Here is a 22,946-nt window from a genome sequence, read left to right on the forward strand (position 1 = left end):
AATCTTATTTTAAATGGTCTTGTGTAAGAAAATAGCAATTTCAACTATTTCAATCTATTTGCATGCATTGAAAATTGTAGAGCTGGTAGTGCATGAGGAGACATTAGTCATCAGCTCTATTTCCATGATTGTCACAAAAAGAAAATAGAAAAAGATCAATTCTCTTGTATGTAGCTTTGTGATTTCCCATGTTTAAAGTGCTACAACCACCTGTTCAGTGGTGTTCAGCCATCTGCAAGGGAGGGGTGTTCCTGACTGCTGCAGAAGTGACATAGCTGACTGACTGTACTGCACTGTGCCTTATTGCAGCACCATTTTGACCTACATGGATGAAATAAGATCTCGAGAGCAGAAAGATACTTGTCAATCTCAATACACCCACAGCAAATTCACATATTCATTTTAATGCTTTTAAAATTTACGAAAAAGCTTTTCTCTTCAAATCGATGGATATCATTTCACTCTCTGATCTAAAAATAAGAGGTGCACAGCACTTTTTTAAGCTGTCGTCAAAATCTGAGGACTGCAGTTTCTCAAAAGGAAAATGCCTGTTCTCATCAATCACATGCTTCTTGTTTTGCTGTTTATCTCAAAAGCATGCACTGTTAGCACCACAGAAGAGCTTGATGGCTTTAAGATGAGTGTTCAGAGATTTAAGAATAGTGGCAAAGCATTTATTTGAAATATTTGTGTAAAGCATATTCCAGAAATATTTGATGCGTTGCGCAGTTGCAAGTGTACACTGTGTCACTGGAACCAGATCCTTCAGCTCCCCAAAACTCTGTAGCAGAGCACTCAGTGATAGGTCCCCAGTACAGAATGTGTGGAGGAAAAGGGAATAAAACTCAGCAAATGTATCACTTGCCCCAGCCAGCAAGCTCATGGGGAAAGTAGGAAGGCATCAGCCATTCTACCACCATCTATTTCAAACTTCAGGGAAGCAATGTCAGGGTTTTGGCTGCTTCAGGAAAATACTTTGCAGATCACTGGTAACACCCAAGTTTCAGGTTCAGTTTACTGGTTTAACTGAAATTAGACATGCTGCAGCTTAAGACAATAAATTATGATGTCCTTGCAGAGAAGAAGCAGGACCACTACAAATAGAATATTTTAAAGAGGTAGCACAAATGAAAATAGTAATTTCACCATAAGCCTACCACAGGCCCATTTAGCCTGGAGAGGAGATGGACAGGAAGGGATCTTATCAATGCAAACAGATACCTTAAGGGCAGGTGTCAAAAGATGGGGCCAGACTGTTAAGAAAAGCAGAAGTAAGTTGTATGAGAAATCAGGTAAAAGTAAAATTTAGAGTAAAGAAAGGTTGCAAATCCATTTTGTATTTTCTGATGGCTCATGGAAGAATTCAATGCAAAAGGAGAAAAGAAAAAAGAAAACTTGCTTATAAAACACTACATAGTATTGACTGCAATCAACAAAGGGACAGGACCCCCACTTGCATAGTGAAGAGACAAGACTCCCTGTTTTGTGCAAGCATGGAGCCCATTTATTGATTTCTATATATATTACACATATATATTTCTATATATATTTCACATCTATATGTGTACACCTTTTCAACTATAGCTAAAAACAGCACAACCACACGATTGGTGTTTCTAAGTAACATTACTTAATCAGAGCTGTGCAGACCTGTACAGACCAGCATAGGCACACACTGTCTTGCATGATTTGTCTTAAACAAAGCACAGCAAGCACACCTTCTGCTTCCCCACTCAGGGCTCTGCCTTGGCTTGACAGGCAGCTAGCAAACCTAGCACATCCACTTCAGTCATGAGTAGAGCAGTGCTCTGAGCCCTGCTCTCCAGCTGCATTTCTGCACAGTATATTCATATTCTGAGCAAAATGTTGCCAAGACTGAATAATCCTAAGAGAACAAATCTAGTCTGAAAATTACACAGTTTTTCAATGCTCCTTTAAAAGTTATATAGCTCTGGCATCCCTTTTTCTTTTCTTCTCCATATCCCTAAAAAAAAATCACATCATACTCTCTGTAAAATTCCTGTCCTGTTAGGAAAGTATGCAAGAAAAGACAATAATCCCTATTGCTGCAAGAATTATGTATCTGGACCTCTTCCCTGGTGGTGTGTGGCAGGAAAAATGGTAGCAACATACATCAGTTCATCTTGACACTGATGAATTGCAGGAAAGAAGACACAATAGGGAAAGAGTTTATGCTGCAAAAAGGAACTAGTGTTTGCAGAACCGAGCAGCAGGTGAGAACCTGAGGTAAACAAGGAATGTGGCCTTGGATGGTTGAACCTTTTTCTGTCTTTTATTTCTGTCACTCTGTCAGTACTGGAGAAATAATAAGTGTGAAATAATGCTCAAGTATGGTGGGAGGAAAATGCTCACTGGTGCCTCTGTGCAATAACTGTTTGAGACACTTGTCAGTTTTATGCTGATGCTTTGAGATGCAGATTTTTGGGAGAGGCATCAGGAAAAAGGAAGCATGCTACAACTGCCTGCAGAGTTTATATTTATTTCAGATAAATCAGTTACTTGTCACAAATAATTGCAAGGAACAATTTAAAACTGCATGCTGATCCATGAGTTTTGTCCTCTATGTGTTGCTGTACAAATAGACACACTACATTCCAGAAGGCTGATATCCCTTTATTACAACAGCTGGCTGTCTTTTATACACTCTGTAAAGTTTACACTTTGTTCATTGGTCACAATAGATCAACATCACATTCATTGGTGTAAAACTAAAACCCATCTCCACATCTGTTTTTCACAAGAATCGTCTAAAAATACTTTTCCCAGCTGCAGGTTTTCTTTCCCTCTTAACTCCTTCTCCTTCTTCTCTTCTCAGTCTCCCGGCCAATGGCCTTGATAGAATACATTTCAGAAATAACCCTTGTTCATTTACCCTCTCTCTCACAGACCAGCTGTGAGTCCTATCTTATCTAGGGCTTAACAAAGCCCTGTTTTAGCCATCAGTAGAGCAGGGGAGAGAGAAGATGTTAGGGATATTAGGAGGGTTTTCAAAAACCCTCAAATGTTTCCTTTCTGAGCCTTCCTGGCCTTGGATTTATCTGTCTGCACCCTACCCACACCTGGGCATTCAGTCTTAGGTTTTCCCCTCTTTTCCTTGGTTGTTAATGGAATTGTGTCTACCAGTACCAAACAGCCACCAGTATCATGGCTCTGGAAAGTACAAGAAATCATTTGAATCTCTACTGTCCCAAAGCCACTTTCACACCAATTAAATATTTATGTGACCACAGGAGAAGGTATTTGATGTCACGTTATTCCTGCTGAGTGAAAATTGTTGCTGTGATAAACATTTAAAAATTTATACACAGCAGTGGCTCCCAGAATAGCTTCCATAGGAGAAAAAAAAAAACAACAACAAAACCCCAAAACAAAAAAACAAACAAACAAAAACCCATCTTGTAGATAGGAGACACCTGGAATCTGGGAGATTCCCTCTACACTGTATGAGACACAGTACTCCCACTATCACAGACAGCTATGGCAGCTTCTATATTTTTCAATTATTGGCTATCACCCACCCAGTCAGTTTGCTAAGGCAAAAGCACTGGTATGTACATGCCAAAGGCATTAGGAAGTTTTCCTGGGGAGTTGTGCTTGGTGTGAGCTGCATTCAGCTGTGTAATCATTCTGGCAGCACCAGGCTCCAGCAGCCAGACAGACAAGAGGATGCCCACTGCTAGGCTGGGGAGGGTATGGGTACATCTGCCCAAGAAATTGGCTGGCTTGATACCATGCATGGTGCTAGACCAGAAAGGAAGTTAACTTCCAATTTTGAAGTTGCATGCAATATCTTGGGAAAAACCTCCCCTGCATCTTCCCAATGCCATTTTTCCTGTATATACCAAATGAAAGACATATTTGGAGAGCAAAATAAAATTAAGCTACATAAATATAATTTGTAGTTACAAGCAAAATTGATTACACACTCACTGACATGCTAATTGTTTGCATCTTATAAGGCTGAAGAATTGAGTAAGATCCAAATACACAGGCTGTAGTTTACAAAGAGCAAGAAAAAAGAGTGGAAACCATAGGACAATATTTCCCTAGGTCTTATCTATGTTATATTTAGCTCATGAGGACTTTGAAGCACTGGCAATTTCTCATAGAAAAAGTACAAATCTTTCCTATTATAGAGAGTATCTTATTTTTGGGAGGCTCTCTGGATGTTGACAAGATAAACAACAACAAAAAAAAAAAGACTACATATAGGCATAACCAGATATTTCTCCCTCTAAGTGAGATGGGAGAGATATGATTTGGGTCTAAAATAGAGCTTACTTACCCAAATTGGAATACCATACTTCAAAAGAGTAAAACAAATTGCTTGTGATTCCCAAGCTGAACCTCAGCTGTGGAACTCATTTATCAATAGTCAATGAAAACAATGAAAAGAATGAGGGAGATGCACTGTCTGGAGAGCAGTTTCAACATTCTGAGAGGTGAGGAACAGAAAACTGCAGAGGAAATTTTCCCACATGTTTCCACTTCCTAAATTATCTAAAATAATTATCCAATTTCATTCATATACTTTTACTTCATGGACTAATGGAATATTTGATTTTACTTCTAAACTTCCTAATGAGAGAAAAAAATTGTATTTTAAACTCTCACTAGAGGGAGCTCCAAGTTTATTTATAACTAGGAAAGGGAGCCCGTGCAAGGATCTCAGCATGTGTTTTGATACAATTTAACACCCTGAATGAATGTTATCCTCTTTATTCAATTACTTTACAAAGCAAATAAAATTAAAAAAAACCCTAGAATAATAAACAAACAAACCAAAAACCCCCTGAAATGCCACAGGAAAATATATTTGCATAAGCAAAACTATTTTGTATAAGTTGCTGGATTTTGATGGTGCAGTGTATCTGTTGCTGAGTAGCTTCAAATAGTGCCAATAGTGTTCTATTTCAACAATAAAAACCAAATATATTTCAAGGCAGTGAATTCTGCTGTAGCCCATGAGATGAATTAACATAGATTTATATAGAATTACAATAAACCTCCAAAAATGGAAAGTTCAAATAAAATACTGAAGAACTTACTTAAATGAAGACATGACCTAAGAAATAATAATTATTCATCATGGAAATGGGGAGAGCAGCCACCTGTTGGACATTTCCATTCAGCTTGCATAAGGCTGCCCTGGGGAAAGTGCTGACCTTCCAGGACAGTGAGCCTGCATCACCTTGGACAAGAGAATTGGAATTTGTTAGGTCATAAAAAATTAAGTGATCTGAAATAGTGCCTTGTGGCGACAGATTAGGATGTGAACGTGTTGAAACTCAAAATATTGCTGGTTCTAAAAGGCCCCCAACCCCAATGTGCCATACCTTCAAAGCCAGCATTTAAAAAGCCTAAAGGAAGAGCCCTGGGTGCCCCTCCTTGCCACAGTTCTGTGTCTCTCTTATTCTCAGGAAGCTCAATGTGGTCAGTGCCAAGAGAGTCTCAGATGACCTAGCAGCTGTTTTCTGGAGCTGTGGGAAAATAATGCTAAAATAATGCATGTGTTCAAAGACAGAGATGAGTATTTGTGGATATCAATAAAAGTTCCTTCAAATACCAAGAGATGGTGGAAACTTTTAGGGTAACGCTCCTTTTGGTATTTGTGATTTGATTTTGCTTCTTTAAAATACATCTTTATTTGTAAAAGTCATTAGATGGCATATAGCCCAACACAGGGGAAGTACCAAGTTTTCATCAATTAAATTTTTTTGTATTAGTGTGCTTCTTCATATTAAGATTTTGGGCAAGTTAATGGGAAAATTTATTTTACAGTATATGCTTTGATGCCTTGGGTTTTAGCTTTTATATTTTTCAGATTCTCTGCTGCTTGGTGTGTAACTCTGAAACTTCGTATTAGGTGTTAGTAAATTCTCTTCACTGGGTAGTTGGACAAAACAATCCCTTGCTAACTGGAGAATCAAGGACAACTGGTACATAAAAAGCATAATCAACAGCTAAGGGAAGGGGGCAAGCCAGGGGAACTGAAAATTCATCGCCTGGGGCTGTGGTTGGACACTGATCCCAGTATGCAGAAGAACCAAAACTTATAAAAATGTAAAAACTTGTGACCAGGATCCACTTTGGTTTGACCTGAGTGTAGCCCTGGCTGGGCTCTTGTCCTGCCCAAGGTGAATCCTTTCAATAAATACCTATTTTATTTCTTTTGCTTTGCCTAGTCTCTGTTCCAGGTCAGCATTTCCAGGCATCTCTTCATTTGAAGAGTGGGAAAAACTTCCAAAAAATAGAACAGATTGATTTTTCTACCTGGTAGCTTTGCATTGTCTTAGAAGTATTCACAATTATTTCTACAGTTCTTCTATGTACATTAACGATTTTTGGAGATATTCTGTCTTTGACTTGATCTGCATGGTTTCCCAGTTTCTTCAATTAGATATCTGAAACCACAGTTTGAGTCAGCAGTCTAAAAAATCCTGAAGGGCAGGACACTGCAAAGCATTGAATGATAGAAGCAAACACTTCATGTTGAAAAATCATGCCCAGAATTGTTAACAAGATACAGCAGCATTGTTCCTCTCTATAAAAACCATCAAAGATTCATCATGCCAGATGAATGAACACAGAGCTTTCATTAATATTACATCTTTGTTAATATTGCTGGTATTAAATCTGAATTAATCAAGCAATTAAAAGACTTGAGTTGTCCTCATCCTCTTATTTTGTGATGCTATACAAAATCTTAGGTCTGTATTCAGTTAAGCCCTATAATGCATGCTAACATTTCTAATATTCTTTGAGATGCTTCAGGCATTTTATTCTTGAAGAGATCCACCCACAGCCCATGGGATCCACAGGGATGCAGAGATCCATGTACAGCCCATGGGATCCACAGGGATGCAGAGATCCGTGTACAGCCCATGGGATCCACAGGGATGGAGAGATCCACCCACAGCCCATGGGATCCACGGGGATGCAGAGATCCACCCACAGCCCATGGGATCCATGGGGATGCAGAGATCCACCCACAGCCCATGGGATCCATGGGGATGCAGAGATCCATGTACAGCCCATGGGATCCACAGGGATGCAGAGATCCATGTACAGCCCATGGGATCCACAGGGATGGAGAGATCCACCCACAGCCCATGGGATCCACGGGGATGCAGAGATCCATGTACAGCCCATGGGATCCATGGGGATGCAGAGATCCATGTACAGCCCATGGGATCCACAGGGATGCAGAGATCCATGTACAGCCCATGGGATCCACAGGGATGCAGAGATCCACCCACAGCCCATGGGATCCATGGGGATGCAGAGATCCATGTACAGCCCATGGGATCCATGGGGATGCAGAGATCCATGTACAGCCCATGGGATCCATGGGGATGCAGAGATCCATGTGCAGCCCATGGGATCCATGGGGATGCAGAGATCCATGTACAGCCCCTGGGATCCACAGGGATGCAGAGATCCATGTACAGCCCATGGGATCCACAGGGATGCAGAGATCCACCCAAAGCCCATGGGATCCACAGGGATGCAGAGATCCATGTACAGCCCATGGGATCCACAGGGATGCAGAGATCCACCCACAGCCCATGGGATCCATGGGGATGCAGAGATCCATGTACAGCCCATGGGATCCACAGGGATGCAGAGATCCATGTACAGCCCATGGGATCAATGGGGGATGCAGAGATCCACCCACAGCCCATGGGATCCATGGGGATGCAGAGATCCATGTACAGCCCATGGGATCCACAGGGATGCAGAGATCCATGTACAGCCCATGGGATCCACAGGGATGCAGAGATCCATGTACAGCCCCTGGGATCCACAGGGATGCAGAGATCCACCCACAGCCCATGGGATCCATGGGGATGCAGAGATCCATGTACAGCCCATGGGATCCATGGGGATGCAGAGATCCATGTACAGCCATGGTGAGGTGTCCAGGCTGGAGTGGGTGGATGCCTGGAGGGGGCTCTGATCCAGTGGGAGGCCCCGTGGAGAGAGGGGACCTGCTCCCAGTCTGGGGCAGCCTGTGTTGCAGGACTGCAGCCCATGTAGTAGTGACCCATATTGCAGCAGTTTTGGGAGGACTGCTGCTCATGAGATTGGAACCTCACTGGAGAATTCATGGAGAGCTGTTTCTCCTGGGAGAGACCCCACAGTCTCACAGGGAACAACTTCTCTCCCTGAGCAAGGAAAAGCAAACCCTGGGTGATGAACTGACCAAACCCCTCCTGCCTCCCTGTGCTGTCACTGCTAAGGAAGGAGGGCTTGGGGAAAAAGATGTTTCTAAGGATTTATTTCACTTCTCATTATCCTGCTCTGATTTTGTTAGCATTAAATTCACTTGGTATCTCTAAGTTCAGCCTGTTTTGCCCTTGGAACATTTTCTTCGGATTCTTATCTCAACTCATTAACCCTTTGTAAAATTTTCTCTCCTCTGCTCAGCTGTAGAAAGAGTGAGTGAATGGGCAGGTTTTGTGGGTGCCTGGTGTTTGGCCCGTGTCAAACCACAAAGCTTTTCCCTTCTCTAGCTTGAAGGAGCTGCAGCAGTAATCTTTCAGCTGCTTTGGGGTGAGCTGAAGTCCCTTTGCTGGTCCAAGACTGGAGAAGTGGGATCCATGGGAGCAGCATCACCCCCTGCCAGCTGCAAGCCTTGAGGAGCACCTGTACTCTGAGACAGAAGGCTGGACATGAAGCAGAACAGATCATAAAACTGCAATTTGGAAATATGTTTTCTATCTGAACCAGACATTTTCCTGTTTATTTCTGATTAATTAGTATAGTCATCGTAATGGCTCACACAATCAAAAACATAAGATCTGCACCCTGGACTGTGAAAACCCATTTCTTACTCCATGGTGTAAACAGCTATGTTTGGTTTAGCCAGAGACACTACAGACATTTTTATTAACTCAGAACAGCACTTTCTGGAAGTGTAATAATATAAATTGAAGTTCATGTGATCTCATTTAAAAAATAGAGATAAGCAAGAGCTACACACCAAGTATGGTCAGCAAAAAAACTGTCAAAGCTGTAAGTGTTAGTAGATAACAGCTACAGATTATTTCTTAGTAGATCTTGATTTTCTTTTTTTCTCTGCACATGACTGATCTTGGTCATACTCTTCCTCCCAAACATATTTACAGCTTTTAATGATAATGGCAGAGACAAATATTTACACATCTTCTCAAAGGCAGCATGTGCAGGAATCTGCAAGTCATGGTGCCAGCAGAGTATCAACAATAGCAGATGGCAGGGTAAAGCATTTGTAATGCTTTAATCATCACCCACTCCCTGCTGCATTATTCATGTCTGTTGAGTCTCATCTAAAATCCATTCAAGGATAGATTTGGGCATTGTTTGTAGCAAAACATATTTTCACCCTAAGTATTCTTATGGCACCAAGAGGCAATCTGCTTTTCCAGGAGAGAGGTTCCAGCCCAGGAAAGGAGCTTGTCCTTGGGGCACAGTGCTGCTGGAACACTAGTGACACTGGGACAGTGGCTGTGCCAGGCAAGGTCCTGTGTGTTTGCAGCCTCAGCAGGTCAGTTTCTGGGCTCAGGCTTCTAGCAGGCAAGAAGAAAACAGTGGCCTCATAAAACTATCTATGCATTCTACATGATGTGAAAGAAAGCATATAATTTTTTGAAAAGTTTTCCAGACAGTTTGCAAGCTTAGGTTTAAAAGGCTAAGATGGGGTTTATATATTACATAAACTGTTAATTGTATTCTATTCTTCCCTTCCAGAGCTAAACAGAGACATGTTTCTGTTTATTTGAAAAGTAGAGACAGCATTTTATCAACTGTTGACATGTCTGGTCTTTGAAATATGACATCTATCAAGTCAAGTTAAGCTACACCCCAGCAAGAGCAATTCTTATTTATTTTGTTCTGGCATCTGGGAAGGAAGGGCTTGAGGAAGATACTTTTTTAACTAGTTCCACCATTTGTTCCCCATTGACTCCAGAAACCTGAAAATAGATAGTGACATCTGCTCAAAGTGTCTCCTGGAATAAGGACTAGAGCAGCAGCTGAGGTGTCACTCAGTCAAACTTTCTTATGTCACTTCCATGTTTCCAAAGCAAGAGAAGAGAGAAAGCCAAAAGAACAATCTCAAGGTAGTCAAATAAAGTAACAGCCTTCCACCTAGCTCCTCTTTCAACAATTTAACTCTGTTAAAAAAAAAAAAACAAAAACAAAAACAAAAACTCACAACAGCAAGCAGAAATACATCATAATTCACACTATATGAGCAAATACAGAACTTAAAGGCATAGGTGAAAAAGAATAAGCTCTAACTGCCTTGTGCCTTACTGGACAGGAAAAAAAAGTTTATGTCAGTAGAAATAGTGAAAAATGCTTTTCTGCTGCCCAAAATATTTCCAAAGACAATTTAGTTTGCAATCAAGAAAGTCAATTGTGCACCACCAGAAATTCTCAAATCCTTTTAAAATTTTGAAAATATCTGTATTGCTTCAAGAGACATACTTGTATGCAGTTCAATTAAGTTGCAAAGATATTTGTGGAATTATAACTTTTGTACAGGAAGACTGTTGCAAAGAAAAGAAGAGTGGGATTTGCCCTCATGTAACAAATGGAATATTAGAAGTTACAGAACTGTGCACTGAAGTGTAACCTAAAAGCCAAGTTTTATAATTGAAACTTCTTCTGAAAAATAGAACTGAGTCCTCTTGATGACTGGGCATCTTAAAATATGATTCTTATCACTAAGACAGCACTCAAAAGACAGAAGATAGCATAAAAGGTAAAATATAACAATTTATAATCAATTTACATTAACCAGGAAACCAATTATTGCAATAAATAAGTTTTTTAATAAAGCACTTCTTCCTCCTTTTAGAAAACAAACTTCCAAATCCCAGAAAAATTTCAGCCAGCAAAGAATTGCCAACCAGATTCTGCCTTTTGCCATGTCCTTGTAAACCACAATCGAGTTTAACATTGATTTAAATTGTCATTTAATTAAGGAATACCAGAACTGTAGCTTGCCCTTAGTCTAGAACTTGTTCATTTTTTCAGCCAAAAAAAAAAATAATCCCACTTTGTTTTGAAGAAAGGTATATTAGACTCAAATATAGAATCATATTCCTAGTTTCTCCCAAAAAGTCTTATTGAAAAACAAAGCTAACGCTGTGAAATTTATTAATAGGTAAGGACTCATTATTCTTATGTTGCTCTGCTTTACCTTCAAAAAAGGATAAAAGAAAAAAACCTCAGATAAGAAAAAGATGTTGAGTTTCCACTGTTTGTTTGTTTTGAGCTTGAGTTTCAGTTTGTTTTTCCTTTTTCCCTCTAGATAAACTGATCTCACATTTTATTCCAAGTTGCCACAGGAAGGATATTCATGTTTTCAGAACTGTAAGGGTTTATCAGCACAAAATTAAGAACTGTCACCCTCTTGAGTTCTCATTTGTCCATCACATTGCTGGAAGCCACCATTTAGGAGCATTAGATACACGGGTGTTAAATAAGATGAAGCTTCAGCCAGCACTTGTTATCTACTGTAAGTTGAATTGGTTAATAGAACACAATCAAGGCTGGTGAGGTCCTGCAGTGCACAGTGCTGCTCTCTGGCAGCAAGAGGGAGCCAGAAAAATTCCCAGTGGGAAAGCAATCTCTGTGATTCAAAGAACTGCTGGCCAAATTGATGACAAAAAATTTACATTGGTGGTTTGATCGAATATCTGTGATCAAATATATTTAAACCTGAAGGTTTGCTTCTTGGACCCCTGTCCCTGCAGCACCTTCCTTCTTGCACCACTTTGCCTTTGCAGTAATGTTTCCATGGGATGTGTAAGGGCCTCCAGGGACCAGCTAAAGGTCCAGTGATACTGAGCTGCCCAAAACCACCTTGTAAAATGCATTTTCCTTAATACAGGAACTGTCACAGTCGTGTGCATGTGAGTGCAAGAGAGCAGTCAAGAGCAGATTTACTGGCTTCAAATAGATATTTCCTTTTCCTCTTGTTTTCCAGCATTGACACTCCACCACTTTTCTGCATGTTGCTTAAGCTCAATGTAAACTATGTAATTAATAAATACCTAAGACATTACATAACATTACATCCCATTTTAGCAACAGTCATTCTTTCTCACTGTAACTTAGCACTTAAATTTCTTCTACTAAGTTGGGTTGTCCATCTCCTTTATGTTCTTATTCTCCAAGTTGTCTCACATGGTGTTTGTGAAGAAATTAACTTTAAACAGCAGAAATTAAGAATTCTTCCTGATACAATCTACATTTCTGAAACCATATTTTGCATTTATTTCTTCAGGTACCTCTAAGCCTTCAGTTTTATTTTATTTTTGTTAATACCATATTAGCAACAGATAAAACATTTGCATTCTGCAGCATTTGGGATTTGATTCTATTTGGAATTCTTCCTCAGATATATGTACAGTTTCAAAGTGAAGAGTGAAAAGGTTTTTGCTGCTGGATCACCATATCATATCTGTGTTTCATATTACTGTGGTAAAAATAATACATTTCTTCCACAGGTTTTTGTTTCCTATTCTTCTAGAGCATACTCCTTTCATTTCTGAAAGCCAATGATGGAAAAAAATCTAATCAATATAATGCAATCCTGACATATTTGACAGTGTTTATTCCCAGCTCTGCATCCAAAAGGTTAAATTTTTTTCTTGCATGCACTGCTTTTGCTTTACCCATCAAGTTGTCTTTATCTCAACCCTCAGATTTTGTCATTTTTGTCCTTTGGATTTTCTCCCCCATCCCACAGGTGGGGGAGTGGGTGAAAGGCTGTGTGGTGTTTAGTTGGCTGCAGAGGTTAAGCTGCAATAATAAGAGAAAAGAAGAAAATATTAAAAAGTTAACTTTTGCTCCAATCTTACTTCTAAACCAAGCAGAAACAGAGACCACCCCTGTAAGTTACTCTCAGTGCAAGTGTAGGACAGTGATTTCTATGTTAAAATACTGTAAACTCCAGTCTCAGTAATGATCACACCTGATTGTTTGATTAGTAGAAATTGAACAAGCAATCCTAGGTTTGTATACCATCCCAAGCATTGCCAGTTACTCTGCCTGTCTGATTCTGGTTACTAAAATCATGCCAAAGGACCTGCATTGAGAAGGAATCTTGTAATATGTGAGTACCTGCTGCAGGAAGAACAAGAACTCAGCCTTTAAGGTATCAAGATAATCTGAAAGGAATTGCAAAATTACAAATATTGACCTGAATAGAGTGTCTCCACAGTTATGCTCTTTCTCTTTTAAATGTGAAAATGATAACAAACACAGAGTTTACTGGTAGCCCTGAAACAGAATGAAAAGGGCCAGATGGGAAGGGCTGCAGAGTAAACAAGGAAGTCAAAACTTAAGGTCCAGTTGTTTTCTAGCCCAAGTTAGCACAAAGCCTTATAGTTCCTGTGGAAACTTGTCCATTTGGCACCACAAGAAAAAGTTGCAGTCTCAAAATGAGAAGCAAATCAGAGTATTCAAAAAGTGGCATAATAAATGTTAAGGTACTGAGAGCAACTGAAAGTTAAACTGCTGTTAAGAAAGAAAATGTTTAAAATATATTGTACCTAAAAATAATTATCACTTCAAAAGTGGAAATGAATGAGAAAACTGATGCTAAAAAAACAAAAGTAAGGTGAAGTGAAAAGTCCCAAATGAAATGAAACCAAAAATATTGATGGGCAGATGAGGAAATTTACTTTTCTGCAAAGGCCAAGAACAAAGTTAGGGATTTGAGCAGAGAGGAAGATTGTTTCAAGTGCTTTATAATGACTAAAACAAAAGGAAGAGGAGAATATTTTCTTCTTGTGAAAAAAAAAATGCGAGTAACAGACTTTGTTAAACTTTGAAAAATATGAGATACCTAGAAAAAAAGGAATCAACATTGCTGACAAAATGGGAAAACAAGATTATGAGTCAAATTCCTAGTGCTAGTTATCAGGGTATTCAGGGCTGATCATAAAATGATCAGTTGCAGAGTCTTTTTCTTGCCCAGCCTCCTTTTGCACCTTTCCCAGGCTGGCACTGGGTGAGGGCAGGGACAGGGAGCATCCTCCAGGGACCAAACTGCATTTTGGGCAGCTCATTTCCTCACGCTGGGTGCCACAGCTCCTGCACTACTTCAGTGCTGCTGAGTTGGGTCAAGGGATAGGACATTTCCAGAAACCTGGAAACCTGACCAACAACATGCTTTCCTGTTTACTTTTTCCTCTTAGGTAGCCTTTACTGATTGTTGCCAAAACAGGATATCAAACAAGTGGTTCTGCCCTGTCTGTATAGGAATTCCTTTGGGTTATGAAGGACAGTTCCTTCCCAGACCTCCCCATTTTCTGTGCTTTACTTTTCCCAGCAAAGCAAAAGAATTCAGAAGGAAAGCATATCTAAATCAAAATTAGAACAGCAGAAAACAAAATTTTATAAAAATGAAAGTATTAGGTATCACATTTAGTTCTACAATTATTATTAAAGAGAACATGCCAGAAATGTATTGCCTGTGAATTTTGAGGATGACAAGATGTCCATAAATAAATTAAGAATAACTATTTGTACTTGTTTGAGTGGCCCTTGCTATTTCCTTCCTGAGGTAAGTGAGCAAGCCAGTCATATCCTGTGTGAAAACTATGTGCAAACTGCATTCTTCCAGAAATGAAGGAAAAATGTAAAACCCCCTGAGTATTTGTTACATCATTTAGTTAAATTAGTCAGAGGACAAGGCAAAATCACTCTCAAGAACAATAAGATGTCAACATTTGGAATAAACATCATTCAATCTATTTTGATTATCTATGAATTGAGAAGATTTATGTCTTAGGTTTTTATTTGTTTAAAGAAAAATAAAAGGGGTGCATAAACATGGAGACAGAGTTCCTTATTCCTGAATTATTCCAATTTTCTCTCTAGAAGGTTTAGTCAATTGAAGTGAGCAGCAACAACTGGCAACTCATATTAAGTGTTCTGTAGAGTCTCAAAGAGCAGGAAACCCAACCATCCTAGAAAATTCATATTCTATTCCCATAGTTTTTTATTTTATGGGAGAATACTTCCAAAGTTCATGGATTTTGCAAGATATTTCTAAGAAACACACAGGTCAATATAATTGTACTTTGATTTATATACTTCAGAAACTGCCTTTCTGCAAGACTGGTTTTACTAAATCCAGTCTTTATTCTGTCAAAAATGCTTTGAGTTTATTAAAAAAAAAAAGCATTTTTCCTTGCCAAAGCTGACAGGGCAAGAACCTCTATCCCTTAGTATTTTTCTCTTTAAAGCCACATTAACAGAGCTTGCCTTAGCCAGGATCCTGGAAGAGAAAACTTGTAGACCTTGTATGTCTCATCCTTGGACAAAAGAGGATCAGACAGTGGGAACCTAGAGTGTGGCAACATGAGATTTTGATGGTGGTTCAGTTAAATAATTCATTAATTCCCTTCTTCATGTTCAGCACAGTGGTTTTTTGGGTGAAGGAAAGACTGAGGAAACTACTACTTCTACAAGGGTGTTTTCCTTGGATATATTTTGAGTGTCAAAGTCAAAACCTGTATAATATAAAGAGCAAATATATATGTCAAAATCAGATGAGAAAAAGCTTAAATGTGAACTGATTCAAGTTATTTTAGTGATTTCATTAATTTCTGATATTTAGTTCTTTCTCAATGCCTAGGTAGGGAAAACAAAAATCAGTTCAGACCTTTTATTCACAGTTCCAGTGCCGTGCCCACTATGACTGGCCTGTTATTCCTTTTTAGATCAGGAAAAGAATGGTAGAAAAACAAATAAAGGGAAAGTACAGTGAATGCACCTACCAAAAGAAGACTTTGCTAACAAGAGAACTTTTCTAAAAGTAAGCACCAGATAAAATTTTTTTCAAGGTATTCAAGAAGGCACTGTAGAAATTAGCAGCATTTCAGTGCTCTGGTGGGACTGATCAACATACATCATTATGTGCCTTCAAATCAGATTAATTAAACAATTTACTACCTTTCTTGTTAACAACACCTTAAAATAATTAACATTAGCATCTGACTACAATCTGAGTTTACAGAATGCCCATTGCAGTACAATACAAAAGTGTGGAAGCAGAATAAGGAAGACTATTGCTTACTTAAGAGATTTATGATACATGATGTAATTCAGGGTGCTGTTTAGAAGTGCTAGCTATTTTATTTTCATACACAAAAGAATATATGAATTTTAGAAATAATTATCTGAAATTGTCAAATCTTCTGAACAGAAGGCTGAGGCTACTTGATTCCATAAACTATACAGCCAGTACAGCCAATATGGTTTTGATATAATTGTTCTGCCACAAGAGGTTGATGTAGTTGGATCCCAGTGACTGCACCCTGCCTTCCCTCTCCCCCACAGAGGCAGGAGCAAAAATCTAAATGAGAGATCTAAATGTTTACAAATACTTCTGCATCTATAAATACATAACTCCTCAGTATACCATTCCAAATTTATTATTTTACCAGCAAAACATCACATTTGAGGACTGAGGCAGCCAAATCCTTTCTCACCATGTACTTTGGGAAAAAGACACTTGTGTCTTCCAGAACCACTCAGAACTTTCTATTTATAACATTCAGCTCCCTGCACAGTTAGCTCCATATAATTCTCTCTCTCCCATGATATCCTTTCTAAATTTTACTAAACTTGTGTTTTCAGGAAATTTTTTTTCTTAGTTTATTGTTTTGGGTTTTTAAAGCAAATTAACATAGATAATATTACAATGCTGATACAAATATCACAAGGGTTTAAAGTCTACTACAGTTTCTGTACATTTTTGGTGGTGGAATAATGAAACAACCCATATTTGGGGTTTCTAACACTGCAAGAAATAACTTCTATACAAAGTACTAAATTACATAGTTTGTTTCCTGAATGCATATTGTCTAGACACAGCAATCAGAGTTTACAGTTAATTCAGTGTTCAAACCTGAAATACAACTATATTCTGCATCACCACAGAGTATCCTCTGTTTACCAAAGTTTTTGATTCATGGCCATCAGTCTATTCTACTTATAATGCTCACAGGCTTCAGACCAGCTTTTTTAAAATATGTTGTTACAATTGTATATAGACATATAACTCAAGACTTTTAAAAAACCTGAAATTCCTCAGTGACCTCCCCATCTACACTGAGTCATTTTGCATCTTCTGATATACTGGAGACCTGCTTATCAATTTAGGCTCACTAATCAAGTAAAAAGGGCTTAAGCATGCAGACCCACTTCTAACAGGTAAAATACAAGTATTTCACTTGTATTCAGGCTTTGCAAGTGTAAGACACACTGAGCTATAGAAGAGTGCTCACACTTCACTCTTGCTTCCATTTTTTCACTGTTGTTACCAAGTCTGCACTCATCTGTTTTGCAAGTACTGACCTCACATTTTAAATCAAGGAAAGTTTGATCTCTGAGGTCAACATATTCTTTACATAGACTTACTTCTATTGCTACTGGGATAGTTTGGGAAATAAAATCCACTATTATAAGCCATTAGTGTCTTTTCTCTGAGTTTGTTGAACAACCCCATTCTCCACTGAAGGTAAGTATCCCATTAAATGAAGGAAGTGCACAGAAGAGAAATGATGCCCCTGGGAAAAGGAGTTAGATTTTTATATTCAATTCAGTTTCCATTTATCCAAGCCATGTAAGGATAGAAGCCATGACCCCAGGGCAGAGGTGAATGCCTCAGCATGTTAGGCCTCTCTGCTAACTGAATTGTTCTTTAGACATAGGCTCATTTTGTGTTTTATTAGTTTTATTTTAGTTCAGAGGGGAGTGCCAAAGAGCAATACATCTTCCAGTTACAGCTCATGGTACATCTTTAGGCTCAGGAGCAAGAAGGATGACTCTTGCCAGCATGAAGACCAAGAACATACTGCATAAATTTGTGTCCCAGTTTCCAACCCTGTATGAACTGATATTCTCTTCTTCCCCCTTTATCTTCACCTGCATTCACCACAGAGCCACGAAAAACTCAGCACTGAAAGAACCACATTAAAGGCAAAAACAAATAGGTGCAAACAAATATCAGAGATAATAAGGTTCAAATCTACACAAATATTAACATCTGCAATATTCAGACAAGCTTTGCTGGCTGTGAGAAGAGTGAAGACCAATTAGACCAGGCCTTGGAGGAAGATCTACTCTTGCCAGTACAACAAAGAAATGGTTCTCTACATCTATATTTGGAGCAGCCTGTTTTCCTTTGGTGAAGACAAACTGATGTGGCTTTGGCACTTGCATTCATTATATATATCTATCTATATCTATCTATATCTATATCTATATCTATATCTATATCTATATCTATATCTATATCTATATCTATATCTATATCTATATCTATATCTATATCTATATCTATATCATCTATATCATCTATATCATCTATATCTATATCTATATCTATATCTATATCTATATCTATATCTATATCTATATCTATATCTATATCTATATCTATATCTATATCTATATCTATATCTATATCTATCTATACACACACACACACATATATATAGTATTAAAAATTCTTCTTTGCAGAATAAGTATCTTAAAAATCAAGATGAGCTTGATTTTTAAAGATTGCTAAATGCCAGTCCCTACCAATCCCACGTCACCTGCTGTATCTAAAATGTCACTGCTCTGTTTAAGCTGTCATCCAGAGCCCATGTAATCCAAGCACCAAGGAAGCCAGCAACAGTCTCTGATCTGCCCCTGGGGCATTCATCAGCTGATCTTGGCTACACATTTCTCATGGTTTTGGTTCAACCAGGCAGAAACACCACTAGAAACTGCACTGATTGGTTTTGTCAGACACAGAAGAAACCTAACTGCTCCTTGCACAAAAAATCACTTTCCTGGGTTGTCTTTAGTGCCAAACCAGCACATTTCATTTCTTGAACCAATGTCTCATTATTTTTCTGCAAGTGATAAACCCCTAAAGGTTTCAATAACATGGAAAAAAGCTCTTTACTCTGTACTTAGAACTTATCAATACTTTTGTTTTTTGTACTAGTGTTATTAATTTCCAGTATATTTTGATATATGTATGTACAGATCCCCAAAAAATTGACCTCAGGAGTGGTAATTGCATCAGAACTGAAAATAAAACAAGCTAAAAATCTGGTTAATATTTTCCTGTCCCAGCAACATTTCTTGAGCATCAGAGTGTATTTCCACTTAACTTTGTCAGTGTTCAATTTTTGTAGGTCTTATGTTTAAAAGTAGCAGCACATCAGTGCTGCATGGAAAGCTCAAGTAAAATCTCCCTATATGGAATTCTCTGCTTCATATACCAAAAGGCTTATATGACAAATGCTGTACAATAAATTTTAAACAATTGGCCTCTCAAAAGAAATAATGTGGTGAATGGCAAATTGAATAGAAGAACATGGAAGTGTTCCCTGTCACAGTGTTTCTGTAGGAAAACACTGAGTATTTTTGTTTTCATAGCTTACATACTTTCACCTATCATTTGTTTGTAATATGAACAATGTTATGAGTCCTTTAAAAATTCTTTTAAAAAAAAATCCAGTTGAAAGTGCAAAGTTCATTGACACTTAATACAAGATTCCCAAGGCTGCAGCTGTGGAAGTGGAGTCCCTGCACATCTTCATATTAACATTTGAAATAAAACAATCAAATAAACCAACCAACATAAATCCTAAGGGAAAAATTTCTGTTAGTTACCATTGCTTGAAACAAGCAGCATTGTTGGTAAATAGTCTACTCAAAGAAATAGGGTCCATCATTGTAGTCCATCAACTAAGCACTGTTTTTTTGTATCAATAGCCATGTCTGAGCAAGTAGAAATTCCTTTTAGGAAAAGACAGGTGGAAGCCAAATAGGACTCATTTATATTTCTCCATTCAGACTTCAACCAACACAGCACAGCACTATAAACTCCAAAGAGCTTCCCTAAAGGCTGGTAAAATAAATATATTTTATTTATTTTATATATATTTTATATCAGGAAAATTTTAGAAGGCAAGAAAATTATATGGCATTTCCTTTAAGTGATCATTCATAACACTCCAAAACACTGAGACAATGCATCAGTATTTGTTTGATTCTGCTCATGATGCAAAGATATAAACAAAGAAAATCTCCAAACTCGGACAAAACATTTGTCAGAGATGTTTGTTAGCACTGTTTCTGCATCAGGAATATGAAATTGTGTTTGCAACAAATACTCACATGACAAATCCTTTTTAAAATAAAAGAATTTTTTTGAGTTGAAGAATCAAAAGAAAGTGTGTTTTATGACTACCTCCTTCATGCAGAATTCTGAACAACAGTATGTTGCTTATGCTTAAAGTTCATTTAATTCTTTATCAACAAGACAGGTCAAGAAGCTTCATTTGTCATTTAAGGAAAAGAGCTCAGCACATCATCTAGCACATGAATAAGTTCTTTAGTCACACTGCTATAGGGTAGAAGAGGTACTTTTAAAATTATGTAATAGTTTCCATAATTAATAATCCCAGGGGAACAGACAGACACCTAATTCCTGACCTTACAATCTCTGCTGACATACATGAGAAAATTTCAGAAGTCCATCGACTTTGAAAATTCTGTTTTACAAAAGTTACCAAAGGTTTTAGAGAAAGAGAAATTAGAAAATTTCTATTAGATAAAGCACAAGTCATCTGCTTTTCTTGGAAAAGGAAGATCCCAATCATTTGGACATGTTAATGTGTAAGAATTGAATTTATTACCAGAAAATGTTCCAAGTATTTGTTGCTGAGTTAAAAATATTATAATTTGATTCACGTATTCACCTACTTCAGCCAATCACAGGATAGAGAGTGTCAGTTGCATTCAGATATTCTCCACTTGCTAAGTATGTGTTCTGTTCTGCACAAGCGAAAACATGTTGAAAATCAAATTATTTGAGAGTTGTGAAAGTCATAATATGTATGTAGACCAAAAGAAATCAGAGTAGTCATTCTCAGAAGATGTTTTCTAGAAGAAGAACTGTCCAATACTTAAGAGGACATGTAGGGATTAACAGAGATTCCATCAATCAACTGCAGGCATGTCCCCTCAGTTACATTAGGCAATCCTATATAGCTACAGTCTGTGTTATTCATTACTATGATTTTTTTTTTTTTAAATAGACATTTTTGTGAACTTGTTCTACTTGTACATAACACCTGCCCAATATAAAAACAAGCAATATGCATTTCCCACTTTACATATGACAAAAACCCAGAAGAAAAACCAGTCAAGGAGCCACAAGGCACTAGAGATCTCAGCTCACAGACACACTTTGCAAAGTCTCTTATCAGAGCAGCAGCTCAGACTGCTGTAACTCACACAAAAACCACAGACAGCTCATATTCCTGTAATGCCAAGGTCTCCTGGATTATCCCCCCCTGTGCTAGAGGGCTCAGGAGACACAGATCCTTTTTAAACAATCATTTGTTTCTAACCATTCATGAACTAAAAATTAATTCCTATAATGCCTGCATGACAGCAACAATTCCTGTTTTCCTTGTAGGGTCTTGCAGTTTAATTTTCACACGTTCCATGAGTAAGCAGACACAGATTGGAGGAAGTAAGGTGTATAAACTCGTGCTTACCAGCTGGTGCAGAGCGCGAGCAGCGAAGTTCAAAACCAAGATAATCAGCACAAGAGTGACTGGATTTGCCTTGCTTAAAATCTGGCTTGGGATCCCTTCTGCTCTCAGTCTCATCTGATGGAATCTTATCCAGCTCAATTACAACAGCTGACATTTTGATGGTTTCAGTAGACATTAAATAAAGCAGAACTGAATAAAAGGAGAAGAGAGTTTTAGTTCAGCTCGCCCAAGCTTGCAGTCTGAAAATAATTTTCTGTCACAAGCTAAATAAAAAAAAAACCAAAAACACAAAAACAAAAAAACCCAAACAAATAATAAAAAAAAAAACCAACAACAACAAAAAAGAAACCAACAAAAAAACCAAACCCAGACTCTAACAGTGGAGAACATTCAGGTTTTTGGGTTGTTGTTGTTGTTGTTGTTGTTGTTTTTTCTTAAATCAATGACAGAGAAACTCTATTTCCATGAAGCTGTTCTTCCAGCTCTGGAGCATCTGATAAATATTGCATCTCTAAAATACAAAACTACTACTTTAAAGAGTTCTTCTGTTCTTGCAGTGACAACCACACTATGGCATTTCCTCAGAGCTGCCAGAAAAGCAGCAAGGACAAACAAAAGCAGAGACATTTGTATGTCTGCTCAGTTGTGCACTTCCCAACTTTGAGAGTCCAACTCACACTTTGCTTCCCAGCTGGGAGGGGCCAAGACCAGTGGGAGCCAGTGCATCCCAACCCATCCTGGCATCAGCTACATTTCCATAGTGAACACCCATGGCACTGTATGGGATGTGTGTAGGAGGATTAACAACCAAAAGCTATGTAATTCCTTTAAAATTTGTAGGAAATGCCTCACATTTTCTCTGCTTATTATTTTAGAGCCTTGAGTATAAAAATGTGTCTTTCCAAGAAAATATTAAGTAAGAGTAATAGTAAGGAAACTGGTTCAATCTTTCAAGCTTTTTTACTATTATTTTTGTTTCCTTAAATGCAACTAAATCTCAACAAACAAAATTCTGCACCTGAGCTACAGAAAAGGTGAGGTGCAATTTGCCAGCTGTTAATTTGCCATCCCTCTCTTTTTGCACAATTTTCTCTTTGCACAGTGAGAAAGAGAAGAAAATAATGCAAAGAAAAGCAAGAGATCTCTGCAGCCATGCAGCTTTTACTAAACATTCCCTTGTCCTGCAACAGCAGGACAAATCCAAAATCCTAAACTCAGCTTGAAAAAGAAGGAAATGCCAGGAAATGCAGTAACCTCAGTGCAAGCAGGGAGCAAGTGGAGGTTCCATGTGCTTGCAGAATAAACACATCCTCAAACAGGATCCATTATGTTTAAAAATAAATAAAT

The 22,946-nt window shown here is 38.2% G+C and overlaps 1 protein-coding gene across 1 annotated transcript in view; it reads right to left on the reverse strand.

The window, feature by feature from the left end:
• Positions 1–21,901, reverse strand: part of ANO3 (anoctamin 3) — a 125,527-nt gene extending 103,626 nt beyond the window's left edge. Inside the window, exon 1 of the mRNA XM_056493625.1 lies at positions 21,600–21,901. Coding sequence (XP_056349600.1) covers positions 21,600–21,774 — 175 coding nt within the window. The 5' untranslated portion in view covers positions 21,775–21,901. The remainder of the gene's footprint in view (positions 1–21,599) is intronic.
• Between the last annotated feature and the right edge of the window lie 1,045 nt (positions 21,902–22,946).

This window comes from Oenanthe melanoleuca, chromosome 5 (genome assembly GCF_029582105.1).
Source record: "Oenanthe melanoleuca isolate GR-GAL-2019-014 chromosome 5, OMel1.0, whole genome shotgun sequence".
Taxonomy (NCBI): domain Eukaryota; kingdom Metazoa; phylum Chordata; class Aves; order Passeriformes; family Muscicapidae; genus Oenanthe; species Oenanthe melanoleuca.